Below are 13,588 nucleotides of genomic sequence, written 5' to 3' on the forward strand. Positions count from 1 at the left end.
AGTAGTTTGGGGCCGACACATGCAGCTATGGATAAATAGGCCATGTTCATCTCATCCGTGCTCTGTGCTTATCAGGAAAGGAGCAGCTGGTACAAGGTGTTACCAGCTAGATAACTAGATTTCCACAACACGAACAGACCTTCAGCTGGGCACTAAAATCTGCCGCAGGCTGAGGGAGGAATGTATCATGAAGTCCTTTTTTCAGCACTTTCTGTTGAGCCCTCTTGTTTTCGTGTAAGACCCCAGGGTCTTCCGGCCGTCATCCCACCCCTCCTCCCGAACAATCGCATGCTTTGCCCACTGGCACAAGCAAACCACACATGACTCCATCTCCCTGGCTGAAGCTGATGGACCCAGAAGTAGACAAAGTGGCCCAAACTGGACCGATCAGATAGTGCGTGAGCAGGCTGGTCTTCTCATGGCGACAGCATGTGTCCAGGCCATGTTCTGCCTTGTGTTCTGAAAGCAGGGTGGTGGTGGGGAGAATAAGACAGATGCACCAAGAGAAGCCACGACCAGAGGGGGCGGCCAGGGGTGACTCAGGTACGGGAAGCCCTTACTAGCTTTGTTCTAGTTGACATAGTGGATGTCAGATGGCTTCCTGTCCTTATAGCAAATCCTTTCCAAGAACGGCTTCTTGAAACCATCCAAGACAACCACAACTCTGATTTCTTTTCTAGACCTTAATTTCTCCATCGATAAAACGTGAGTAATAATAGTTACCTCATAAGAGTACAATAAAAGTTCAATAAGATAATAAATCTAGGCACACAGGGAACACTATTAAATGTTACACATTACTCCTTTTCCCATAAATTGTGACAACTTCGGGGCCCCGGAGGGCATGAGTGGCTCACGCTTGTCCTCAGGATGGGTTCTAAGCCAGCCCAGGCAGGGAAGTCGGCGAGACTCTCATCTCCAGTGAACCCTCAGAAAACAAAGTGGTGCTCTAGCTTGAAGTGGTAGAGCACTGGCCTTGAGTACAAGACCCAGGGACATCATCCAGGCCCTGAGTTCAAGCCCCATGACCAATGAAACAAAAACTGGATTTGCCCGCAGCAGGAGCAGAGCTGGCGCTCCTGGAGCTGGCAGCCTGGGCCCGTGTGGGGCCATGCCAGGAGCAGCTGGTAGGTGAGGGGTGAGTCGGGAGGAGGGCAGGACTGCCGAGGGCGGCGCCCCAGCCCGTGTCCAGTCACGCGTGCAGCTGCCCCTGCACACCAGCATCCACGACGGCGTGGGCAGTGTGCAGACCCTGACCCTCGAGCAGGTATGAGCTGCCACTCAAGTCTGCTCTGCTGCGCATGTGCCTCCAAGTGTCTGGGCCTCAGTTTCCCCTGGTCTGTGGTAATTCAGTGTGCTTGGCTGCGCTGGGGTCCTGTGGCTGTGGATCAGTTGGAATTGACTGCAGAGATCAGGGAGATGGGCCTCCATCTCAACCCATGCCCGGGAGTGGCGGTGCCCGCCTGCCAGCCAGTGCTGACGGGAAGTCTGGAATGGCTAAAAGACCCTGTCACCAGCACCCGTGCAGAATAGGCCAAGGTGTGGCTCCGCCGCAGTGCCTGCCTACAAACATGAGGCCCTGAGCTTACACCCCAGTGCCACCAAAAGCAATGTTTTGTTGGCAACAGAGAGAGCACGCGTGCCAGCCCTCAGCCGAGGCTGCACACGGGGTAGGTGAGATGCGGGATAGGGAGGGGAGACTCAGGTTCTAGGGGTCTCTGCAGTCCCCTGCAGGAGCTGTGGCCACCCCCACCTTAGAGTATGAAGCACTGATGTAGCAGTGTTCGGATGTGTGTGCAGTGGGTTAAGAATGCGTCGCCATCTCCCCCTTTCCTTCCTGGTGGGGTTATGGGAAGTTGGGGTATCAGCGGTGTGAGTGGTGGATCGAGGGCCCCAGGGGTAGAGGTGCAGGATGGGACAAGAGGGTGTCTGAGGGACGCGGATGGAGGTCAGTCGCAGAGGCTGGGCGGGTGACGGCTGGGCTGGCAGGAGGGAAAGGCCAGTCCTGGGATGTCGGTGCCTCCGTGGCAGAGGGCAAGGCCAGGAGAGGTGAGGGAGGAGCGGGGGAGCCGCCAGCCCGGCTGGGGAATGGGCAGGAAGCAGCCCTCGGAGGACTGTGTCTGGGCCGTGGGAGGCCAGGAGGGGACGGGGCCGCAGGATAGGCCACCTGGCCTCTTTCTCAAGCCTGTGGCCCGCCCAGTGGTGTCCACCAGTGTGACTGGATGGCGGGTTAAGAGGGAAGCCTGTCTGTCTGTCTGTCTGCCTGGGAGCCGTGCGTGTTTTCAGCGGTTGCTCTGCCACCTGGACCACAAGTCCCCTCTTCACACCTCTGCGGAGGTGACCGCCACACCCAACACACTGCTTAAGATGCGGTCTCACTGGTGTTTTTGCCTGTGTGGACTGGAGCTTTACCTCTCCCCCCCCTCCTCAGTGGCTGGCATTTCAGTGAGCGGCCACGCCCAGCCTGCTTCTTAAATGCATTCACAGAATCGTGACAAGGGGGCTGTTTGTTTTGTTTTATTCCCTGTAGGGAATTTTGATTCCACACCTCCAAATTAGGCAAATCTGCCTAATAAATGTAACTCCAAGTGGGACTTTGTCCCATTTAATTCAGACAAATTGCTGTTAGTCATACCAAATCCTACCACTGCAGGTATCATGGGAAATGGGGAATGAACTTTCTGGAAGCTTGCCATAACCTGTATATTCCCCAGTTGTTGGGAAAGAACTGAGACAAAGAAACAGACTAGGCAGGCGAGTGATCTGTAAAATGTCTGCATTTTATGTCCTCGCTGGAAAGAGGTGTCTCAGCCAGACTGTAACAAAATGACCACAGCTTATTCCAAAGGAAAGTTTCAATACAAGAGATTTTAGAAAATTAAACATATTTGTTTAAAAATTCTAGTGTGTAAACCTTAACGGAGGACAGTCGGGGTGCCGAGTGCAGCCCTGCAGGCAGGCAGCCTTCGTGGCGCCTGCCTGCCTCTGCACTGAGGGGTCACCACAGCCTTCCTGGGGTGGCTTAGAGATGACAAAGGCTAGGGAGCCCCCCTCTCCTGGGAACCCCATGCTCTAGGCTTAGCAACTCTGGTGGCAACTGCGAGGGGGGGTGGCCCCAGTGGTGGGGAGCAGGATAGGGGGCGAGCACGGGACCAATGAATCAGACCTGGCCTCGGAACCCAGTGGTTCCAGAATCTTCTACCAGTGGCACTGCTTGGGTCTTTTCTAGTGTGCTTTATATTTTTCACAAAGCCTCTGGGTGCCTGGAAGCCCAGTGGAGTTGCGGGATGGGGGGATGGAGAGGGCAGGGGCTGCCCGGGGCAGCTTCGAGGATGGGGTGTGGGGCCAAGGATGAAGCAGGGTCTGGTTTCTGGGGCCAGAACCCCACCTGCCCAGCCCCTTCCTATGGCTTGGGGTGCCACAGAGGCGAGTGGTCAGGAAGCAGGGAGGTGGGCTTCGTGGCACGGAAGTGGAAGATTAGGTGCACAGTGCTAGAGCTGTGCAGACCTGCAGGAGCCATCAAGCTGCTTTCTCAGTGCCTCCCCCGGGGTGAGGCCTTGCCCAGGCGGCAGCTGCTCCTGAGGAATGAATGGGGGCTGTGGGGGCAGAATCCCGTCTGGCCCGGGTAGGGGCACGAGGAGGGGTGCAGAGCTGGCAGAGCCTGGGCCACTGCCACCAGGTCCCCGGTGACGCAACCCCTGCTGCAGGGCCGGGGCTGCAGCATCGGTCCTGCGCCTGCAGCCACGCGCGCACACCATGGCAGCCGAGTTCCGCTGTCTGCTCTGAAGGATTCTGGGAGCCACGTGCATGTGGCAAGGGCTTGGGAGGTGTGGGGAGGGTGAGGCAGCCAGGTGACCCGGGGCGGGGGCGTTCTGTGGGATCCGGGCACTGCGTGGCCTTGTGTCTCTTGGCTGTCACTGCACATGCTCATGGCAGCGAAGGCTCTGAGTGGAGCCGGTGGGGCGGTGCAGGCGCCCAGGCCCAGCCAGGGAGGCACCGCGCCACCTCCGTCCCGCTAGCCACACGTCCACTGCAGTGCCTGATGCGGAGGGCACAGGCCCATGCTCGGTGTCGCGGCTCGAGTGACAGCGGCTCTGGCTGACAGGGGAGGGGCCCTGTTGTTCTTCCAAGGTGGAGGGGTTCTCAGTGCCTGCACAAGTCTCTAGTCAGTTGTTCTGGTCCCTAAAGTAGCCACATCCCAGTTCCTTCACAGTCCTGTTAGCAAACTCCTGGGCGCCTACAGGGGTCAAGTGGGGGCCCATGATTCTGTGGGACCATGGTCGGCCTGTCGTGCGGTTGGAGCACGGGGGCCTGGTCCTGTCCCCGCCTGAGGAAGGAGCCCGTCGCGGGGCCGTGGGGCTCCGTGTAGACAGTGCCCCGGCACAGCTTTAGGGCTATGCTCATCTCCCCATGGAGCTGCGTGGTGGGGGAGGGAGGCTTGGAGCCTTCCACCGTGGTCCCCGTGGCATAGCAGGGCTCTCCGGAGGCAGCTGACAGGCACTGGTGGCTGTGGGCTGCACCGCGCCGTCAACGTGAAAACCAGTCCAGAGGCCACCGCTCACTGTTCCGCTAGGAAGGCCTGGGGTTGCGCGTCTCACCCATGGACTCCGAGCCTGGCCTGGCGCCCACCCTGCTGCCAGCCTGGACTGGGGAGAACGGGGTCCTGTGCCTGTGTGTCCCGGGTAGCAAGCACAGGGCCTGGCAGCTGAGGGACAGTTTAATCAGGTGGCACGTGGCGGCAGGGGAGGTGTGCTTGTGGTGCCAAGGCACTGGGCCAGCGGCCACCATCGTGTGTGACGCCGTGGCCAGGTCTGGGATTCCTTGAAGTCAGAGGTCACCGCTCTGGGGTTCCACATTGCGCAGCTCCCGGGGGGGCCCTCGGGACAGCCTGGAGAAGCGGGAGGCTGCTTTAGGGCGGCTGCTCTTGCTTGGTGGCTCTCCGGGAGGGGCAACGTCCCTGCAAGACAGCAAGCAGCGCAGGTGAGGTGTGGCCCGGCCCAGGGCCAGGGTCCCGTCGTAAGGCTTTGAAGGCACACTGGATGTAGAGGACGAGTCAAGTGAAACACCTGCCTAACGATCCCAAACCCCAGAACTGCCAGCACAACCATGCAAGTCAACAGCATGCTGCCCGTGGTGCTTTAGGCCCGCCTGTGCCAGACAGGCATGCTACCGCCATGCCACGCCTCCAGGCACGACGGTGACCTCTGGTTGTCTTTCCTGGCAGCGCTGGCTGTGGGCAGTAGAACTGATTCGTTGTTGCCTAGTCCAGCGCTACACTGAAGCCAAGGGAACTCAAAAGTAGGAGTATTTAAATAAACCAGCACCTGGCGTGGTGGCACCCTTGCCACCCCGACACCCGAGCAGCTGGGGCAGGAGGAGGAGGACGGCAGGTTTCTAGCCAGCCAGTACTATGTGGTGAGTAAACCTTGCTCAGCACCAGATGGGGAAGCCAGATCCAAAGCACGAGCCTCCTGCCTCGATGGCTCCTCAGTTCATTTCCAAGTCAGTGTAGCGTCGTTCTGAGCCTCTGAGGCCATTATGCAAAGATCACATGGCTAGAAAAAGATCCTGACAGAACACAGCCCCACCGTCCTCAGAAAGGAGGCAGCCAGAGGCCCCTCCTGCTTCTGGAGGAGGGGAGGGTGCACAGGGATATGTATAAAGAGCTGCCCCGGCCACGCCACCACCACACAGCGTCCCGCTCCAGCCATCTGCCACCGCGAGCGCAGCGTTGGCCCCTGCACTGTGTGCGCAGCACGGCCTGTTCTAAAGATGGAACCTTCCTGTCAGTGACTCAACACTCAGAAGTGTGTGGCTCTGTGTAGAGCAGCCCTGGCAGTATGGCACAGCTCGGGGGGGCGGGGGGAGCCGGAGCATCTCTCTCCCACTTGCGTGGTTGTGTTTCTGGCCTGGGGCCGTAGGTGGAGGCCCAGCACAGCAGGACCAAGAGGGCCGACGGCCCTTCCTGGATCCTGGGAACAGCACAGCCCGGCCTGCTGCCCACGCCCCAGCCACGCGGACGGCTCTCGAGGAACAGTGCTGAAAGAGCCGCCATAAGAGGCCAGTTTCTGGTGATTCCACTCGCGTGGAAGTGCACTGGGCACTGGGCAGTTTGGGAGAGGATGGGTGGGGAGCAGCTCCGGCCGGGAGCTGTGAAAATGCAGAGCTGGGAAACTGCCATCTCGAGCGCTCACCTCCAGGACGAGGCCTGCACCCCATTCCTGAACCCTAGTTCCAACCTCCAAGGGAGGCTATGGGAGCGGAAGGGAAGCACACAGGGCTGCTTGACCCCCACAGCTGGCCTCAGTGCAGGCTGCAGGCACCGGGGAGGACCAGGCCCCGTGCTCCTGCAAGCTCCTGGCTCTGACAGCTGCAGGAAAGAGGCCAGCACCCCCAGAGGCTGCCCCCATGATGCTTACGTGTGGGCCTGTCAATAAGGGTGACGGGTGCCACCTGCTCCACAGCCCCTGCCAAGTTGGCAGCACGGAGGGGTGACATCTGCAAAGGGGCGGGGCTACCGAAGCTGACCCAGCTTCTCTGGGAAAGCCCGCCCCTCCCCATGATGGATTTCCTGTGTCCTCCCCCTGCCCCATTCCCACTCCCTTCTTCCTCTGGGCACCTTCCCCACGTGTGATCTACACACATCTGCATGGACACCGGGTCAGGTGTCCTGAAAGACCTCAGGATTCTCGGGGATTCCCGGGCCCTGTCCCTGGCCACCAGCCCAGCTCCTTGGCTCATCTTCAGTGCCTCCTTGCCACCTGCTTAGCTGTCACTCACCCCAAACCCAGGTGGTGGAGCTGTACGGGCCCAGAATGCTACAGGCACTGTGCCTGTGTTCAGGGGTCCATCCCGACACCTCCCTTTTCTACAAGTCAGAAAAACTGTGCTGTCAAGCCTCGCCCTCCTGAGTGGGAGGAAGTGGCAGAGAGGGAAGCACCTCATGTGGCTGGGGCCAGAGCCCCTCCCCTTGTCCCTTCCAGGCTGAACCCCCAATAGCTGCCCAGAAACAGCAGGCTGGAGGTGACGCAGGGTACTGTGGGAGTCAGCTCTTCCATCTTTGGGGCAATGTGCCCGCCAGAGGAGACGTTTTAGATCCTAACAAATGGGGCCGTCTGCCTGCCAGGGCCAGGCGGACCTCTGCAGAGCCAGGGCCCAGGTGAGCTCCGGTGACCCCAGCAGGGGCCTGGGCTGGAGCAAGCAGGGAGGGAGGAAAGGATGCTCTGGGAATACCTGTGCTAGGGTCTGTCCCCGGTGTGCCCGCGTGCTGTGCTTGACGCAGCCCCTGTCCAGCCTGCAGCTGTCCAGAACACCTACTTAAAAATGATACCCATCGCTTCAACAGCGCCTGATGCCTAGGGAAGCCTGGGGAGCTTTGAGGCTTCTTTGGTTCCCTGAGTCCAGGACGTGACCGCCTCAGGTTAGGAAGAGACTTGGCACAGAGTGACCGAGGCATGACGGGACAGTGATGCAGAAGTGGCTGTCACCAGCCCCAAGGGTTGCTCAACAGGACCAGAGAAAATGAGGGACCTGCTGCACACCGTAGCCAGCAGAGCAAACGTTGAGTGTGTGTGTGTGTGTGTGTGTGTGTGTGTGTGTGTGTGCGCGCGTGCGCGTGTGTGCGGGCGCTCTGGTACCCAATGCTGAACTCAGGCCTCATACATATTCAGCTTGCTGCTCACAGCTGACCTGAGCCATGTCTCCAGCCCACCGTTTTGCTGATTAAGTGAAGATGGAGTCTCAAGGGCTTTTCCGCCCAGGTTGGCTTTCAAACCATGATCCTCCGGCTCTCAATCTCCTAGGTGGCTGGGATTACAGATGTAAGCCAGCAGCATCTAGCAGAAATCCGGTTTTAAGACAGCATACGACACATTTTGAATTATAATCACTTTCTAAGGGCCTAACATGTAAACTTTTTAACTCCCCCGCCCACCCCAGGTATATGTGGGACCAAGGAATTGAACTAGGGGCACTGTGCATGCTAGGCAAGCATTCTACTACTAGGCCTTTCTAACTTTTATAAGAGATTAAAAAAAGAAGATGTAAAGAATTTGGATCTCATTCTAAATTGTGCATATTTAAGTCACACTAATGTGGATAACTTAAATCCATGTCAGTGGGAGTCTGAGTTCTTGTGGGCCCATGGCGCAGGCCGGAGGAACCCTGACTGGACAGGAACTAGATCTTCCCTCTCATGGACTGAGGGAGCCAGGTCTGTGGCGCATGCCTGTATTCCCAGGCCTCCTCCCCAGGCTGTTTGGAGCCTGCCTGGACTACACAGTGAGCCTCGGTCTCCAACATCCAAGACAGAAGAAATCTAAAGAGACGCCTGGGCACGGGGCCCGGGCCTCACAGCGTGGAGCCATGCGGCCGCCTGCACAGCACTGCAGGGGACACCCAAGGCCATGCTCAGGGGCCCGGGCGCTCACCACGTCCCCATGTCATGGTACTCACACGAAGAAGGGCATCAGCTGCACGAGTGTCTCTTTCCTGGGGCTGGCGGTGAACTCAGGCACCATCTGGATGACCTTGTTCATGACGCTGCGCAGGTAACTCTGCAGCTGCTTCCGCCGCTCCTCCACGAACTTGGCATCCTGAGAGCACAGAGACGGGTGTGTGCTGGGTTTGCCCTGCTCAGCCATCGTGATGAAGCCAGTCGAAGCTCCTCCTTGGGAAGGGGGTCTCTTATCAAGCCCCGGTTTTCACCGGCAGCCCTCGAGGCCAGCTGGACGAGGCCAAGGCCTTGCATACAGGCGCCAGTTTGAGCCGTGCTCCAGACACTAAGCAGTGAGAGGTGAGACAGTCCTCATGCGCTGCGAGGGGCTAGGACGGGCTATGGAACTCCGGGAAGGTGACCCCCGCTCCAGTGGAGGCCAGAGGCTTCCCCCACCACCGTCCCCTGTGACATCTTGCCCATGGCCCCCAGCAACAGCAAGTTGGCAGATGGGGGCCTCACCTGGAGGCATCCCGAGTCCTTTTCAAGCACCCATTTCTAACAGGAGCCAGGCCCCGAAGCCCATCCCTGGCCCTGGCCTAGGAAAACACTACAGGCATGCAGGTATCAGTGGTTCACGCCTTAAATCCTAGCTATTGCCGGAGCGTGGCTCATGCCTGAAATCCTAGCTGCTCAGGAGGCTGAGATTTGAGGATCGAGGTTCAAAGCCAGCCCAGACACAAAAGGACCTGGGAGTGATCTCCAGTTAACCTCTAGAAAACGGGAAATGGGAAATGGGGTTTGGCTCAAGGGTAGGGCAGTTGCCTTGAGCTGAAGAGCTCAGGGACAACGCCCAGGCCGACTTGAAGCCCCATCTCACTCACACACACACACACACACACACACACACACACACACACACACACACACACACACACACCCTAACTACTTAGGAGGCTGAGAGGTGAGGATCAAAGTTTGATGCCAGCCTGGGCAGGGAAAGGCCATGAGACACGTTCTCCAATTAAGCAGCCGCACCATTCTCGCTCGCCCCAAGTCAGAGGACAACCTTCTACCGTGCACCAGCTTCCTCTCAGCTCCACTACACTGAGGTTTAGGTCAGCATTAGTAGACGCCATTTACTGTGGGACAGAGGCGGGAAGGACTGGCTGACCTCTAACCTTTGCCCCTGGAATGGCCCCTTCTAACACTGGGCACAGAGACTGTCCATTCTTCTCTGTGACGGGATGTTTTTGCTATGTAAGGATTTAGATGTATGGTTTTCTAATAGTTTTAACCTTTCCCGCACTGGTTCATTATCCTGACCCCTGTGCTAAGGTGTTTCACAGTAAATTAGCACTAGCATGACATTTCACTCTTACATTCACTCTTACATTCATCAGTGTGTACTTTTCGAAGATTAGGAACATTTTCTTATTTAACCGAATGCCATTATCACTGCTAACAAAATTTATGATAATTCCCTGGTGCCACCAAGTAGCTGGTGTGCATTTGGAAATGTGTTTTCAAATGGGTTACGCCGGGGTTTTTTTAAAGATAGTTTATGCTCGTCTTGAGCGGGCAGTCCTCCTGCCTAGGCCTTGGAAGTGCTGGGATTCCAGGTTGCCTGGCAGTCTTCGGGGGTCGTGGTACACCCCTCCAAAGGACTGAGCAAGTCTTCAGAAGGTCCATTCAACATGGCTCAGAAACAACTCCCCTGCAGGTCAAAGGGTTCTGGCCTGGTAAAGACGAAGCCCCACTTCCACAAGTGCTATGGGGGTGCATGGACTAACCGTGCCTCAAGGCTTTGTTCTGTGTAGATGGAGCCCTGTTCCAACCTTAGAGACCTCCTACAAACACCAGAATCCTGACTTCTCTTGAAAAGTAAGCCAGAGCACACAGACACAGCCAGTGGGGGCCCCGCACCCCCGCCCTAGACAGCTCCCACTCCCACTCCCACGGGCCGTCCTGGAGCTGTCAGAGGGACGTGGCAATCAGTGGCTCTGTGGGCACAGGGCTACCCCATGCTCTGCGTTCCCCGCTAAGCTATGAACCGGGTTACTGACTCAGCCACCAGGCAGACAACATTGGGTGTTTAGCTGACCTGTCTCCCCAGGGAAAGTCTGGGCTGGGTGTGTGGTGGGCGCCATCTGTATTCGTTTAAGTGTCACCCACTGGTTCTCAAGGAAACTGGGGGGGATCGACTTTAGGGGAGGGGGTAAAGAGGACAGAGAGAGGCATTTACTGGGCGAAGGCTCCAGCTGCCACTGACTCTGGGAGCACAGGCGCCCAGGGTGCAGCAAGGGCCTGGCAAGCGGAATAAAGGAAATGCACAGACATCCCACAGGCAGGAGCTCTGGCTGGAATTCGGGGCCCCCGAGGCTGAGATCACATGGCAGCAGGAGTCACCATGCCAATGAGAGGGCAGCAGATGGCACAGCCTGAGATGTACTTAGAAGCTCAGCCAGGGGGAAAGGCAGGCAGCCTTGGCAGAGAACTTTCAAAAAGTATCCTGCTGCCATGTCACCCTCCCATTTGGGGTCGGCCAGTGACTCCTGTGTATGCAGTCTGCCCACCGCCCAGCATTGAAACACACACACACACACACACACACACACACACACACACACACACACACACACGAGAGCCCTGGGCATGGCTCACCTCATTGGACCCTGCCATCTTCAGCCTCTCTAATAACGGCACCCAACTTGCTTCTGGTGTCCTGCAATGTGGTGCCCTGGTGGCTTCAAGCCCTGCCACTGTCCCTTCTCCCGGAATGCCTTGCCATTTAGGCACCTACCCTGAGCCACCAACTCCGAGCAGCCTCCAAGCTAGGGCAGCTAATAGTGCCTGGCCCCGCTGTCCCCCAGCCCCCGCCCCGGTCCTTCACACAGCGCCTCTGCCTCCTCCAGTGTGCTCGTCCCATCCCCCACCCAGGTGAGGACCATGTGTGCCACAGGAGCCTGGCGTGGTACCCCAGAATCCCAAGAGGTTTCTTTAAAAGATGGGCTGATGTGTGGGTGCTGAGTGGGGGCACTGAGGCCGTGTCTTGGTGCCCTGTGACACAGCGAGAGGAAGGCTGGCTTTCCCGCATGCCTTGCGCTAGGCGGTGGCTGCGGGCCAGGCTCTGGGCAGCGGTGTGCGGGGCAGGCTCTGCTCCCCTCCTCCAGGACGGGGGAGGCCATGGGTGGAAATGGCAGAGCCACAGTAAGGAAGGAGGGCCACCAGAGCCACCTGCACTGCACGGGGCCTGGCTCTGAAGGAGAAGTCAGAACAGGAGGGGAGACGAGAAAATTCTGCCTGGAAATAGTTTCCAGGTCCCCAGCAGCAGAGATTGAGGCAGGGCAGTAGACATCTGTCCCCCAGGCTCTACAGGCCCACTGCCCCCCGTGCCCAACCTTCCACGCTGACAGACGGCACCCACATGCCATCCCCTGCCAGCTCCTCGCCCGGGATGAGCGAGTGTCTCACAGCACCTCTGGTGGCTTTACACCGATGCCAGTCACACAGGGTCTAGCTTAGAGATGCTCAGAGGTTGACAGAAGCTGCGGCATCTTGTGGGGTCCTCTCTAACTTCCCCCACAATCCCGTGCCCTCCTCACCACGGGGGCTGCAGGGGAGGTGACTAGACAGGAAGGCAGCACGGGGAGGAGAAAACCAAGCGAGGCTGAGCGTCGAGAACGCCGCGCTGACACTTGTGCAGAACAGCAAGCCTGCCACACCCGTCCACGAGGCTCCAGAAGTTAGGTGTGGGACCAGGACCAAGTCACAGCTGAGCAGCCACACACCCCAGAGGCCGACCCCAACGCCCACTGCACGGGGTCGGGGAGAAGCGCCCACTGGGCAGTGGAAAGGGCAACAGCAATGTGGGATGAGGACTGGAGTGCTGGTTCAGGCTCTGTGTGGCGGGGGGGGGGAGGGAGGGAGGGAGAGGAGGGATGCGGGGGGAGCAGGCCCCTCTCCTTGTTATGAGATCTGAACTACTGGCTAAAAATCTCTCCGTTCTCCCATCAGTCAGCAGCTAATTCAAATGCCTGATAGCATGGGCAGACCAAACAAAGTTTATCCCCAGGCCTTCTAGAAGCAACAGAAGAAATCGATAGGTCATCACAACACAGCCCTGCAGGGTTAGTCAACCCTGGCGTCACAGCTCATCCACCAGCCAGCCCTGGCTCCAGTGGCCAAGTGTAAATACACAGAAACAGCCTGGCATGGAGAGGCAGGAGCCGCCCAGCTGCCTGGAGATGTGCCGGGGACTCTCCTTGGACTCCAGGCCTGACTGGAGTGCTACAGACAACACTCACTGCACCCACGGGGGGCAGCCGGGCAGAATGAAGCAATGAAGTCTCTGCAGTGCCGGGCCAGTGGCGGGGAGCTCTGTTTACAATCCAGGATGACGAGTAACTTGGCTGGTGTCTAGGCTGGAACTGGAATCTAGTCTGAGAAAATCCCCTTTTCTATCAAAATAGTTTGCTTCCTTTCTGTTAACCTTCAGAATTTTCTGAAGGGTTCCTGCTTTGGCCAGGTGGTTTGGCCCTTGTTAATCACATTTTAGTTATATACACCCTTTTCCTGAGCACTTTAATTAAGGCATCCTATTAGAAGCTCCTTGAATTTTAATGAGATTTTTTTAATTGAGCCCCATCCTTTTTGCTGATTGTGAACCTGAGCTCAGCCAATGTGAGCAGAGGGGCGGGGCCTTGGGGTAAGGGGTGAGGAGGGAGGGGCCTGCCTGCTCCCCTCTTTAGGTGCTTGCTTGCCAGATTTTTGGCCGATGGAGCCCCCAAAGCAAATTTTGCCTGGCTGAGTTCCTTTCAAGTTGACATCCTTATTCCTATGTGACACCCCAATATCTGAGCTATTTCTAACTCTGGGTCTACCCAATTGCCAGGTCCAGCTACTCTGCTACCCCACACTGGCCCTTTGGAAGCAGAGTTTATGAAACTTCCATTTATTTCTAGAAGCTGGGATAGCCTCCACCACATGCTGATTGCAACCTGAGCTCTGAGAACACTAGAGAGGCTGAGAAAGGTGCCCGCTGCTCCAGGACAGTGGAGTTTACCACGAGCTAGATGGAGCCGATGAAGCAGCAGGGGTGAAAGGGCTATGACCAAGTTCTACCTGACTATATTATCTGCTCTGCACACTCAC

General features: G+C 57.7%; 1 protein-coding gene across 2 annotated transcripts in view; it reads right to left on the bottom strand.

The window, feature by feature from the left end:
• Nucleotides 1–4,515: 4,515 nt before the first annotated feature.
• Snx29 (sorting nexin 29) overlaps nt 4,516–13,588 on the bottom strand; it is a 202,600-nt gene continuing 193,527 nt past the window's right edge. For both annotated transcript variants that reach the window (XM_090324654.1, XM_090324653.1), the window contains exons 20-21: nt 8,455–8,594; nt 4,516–4,957 (exon numbers count right to left, since the gene is read on the bottom strand). In XM_090324654.1, coding sequence (XP_090180780.1) covers nt 4,828–4,957; nt 8,455–8,594 — 270 coding nt within the window. In that variant the 3' untranslated portion in view covers nt 4,516–4,827. The remainder of the gene's footprint in view (nt 4,958–8,454; nt 8,595–13,588) is intronic.

Source organism: Megascapheus bottae, chromosome 36, assembly GCF_031878675.1.
Source record: "Megascapheus bottae isolate mThoBot1 chromosome 36, mThoBot2.hap1, whole genome shotgun sequence".
Taxonomy (NCBI): Eukaryota; Metazoa; Chordata; class Mammalia; order Rodentia; family Geomyidae; genus Megascapheus; species Megascapheus bottae.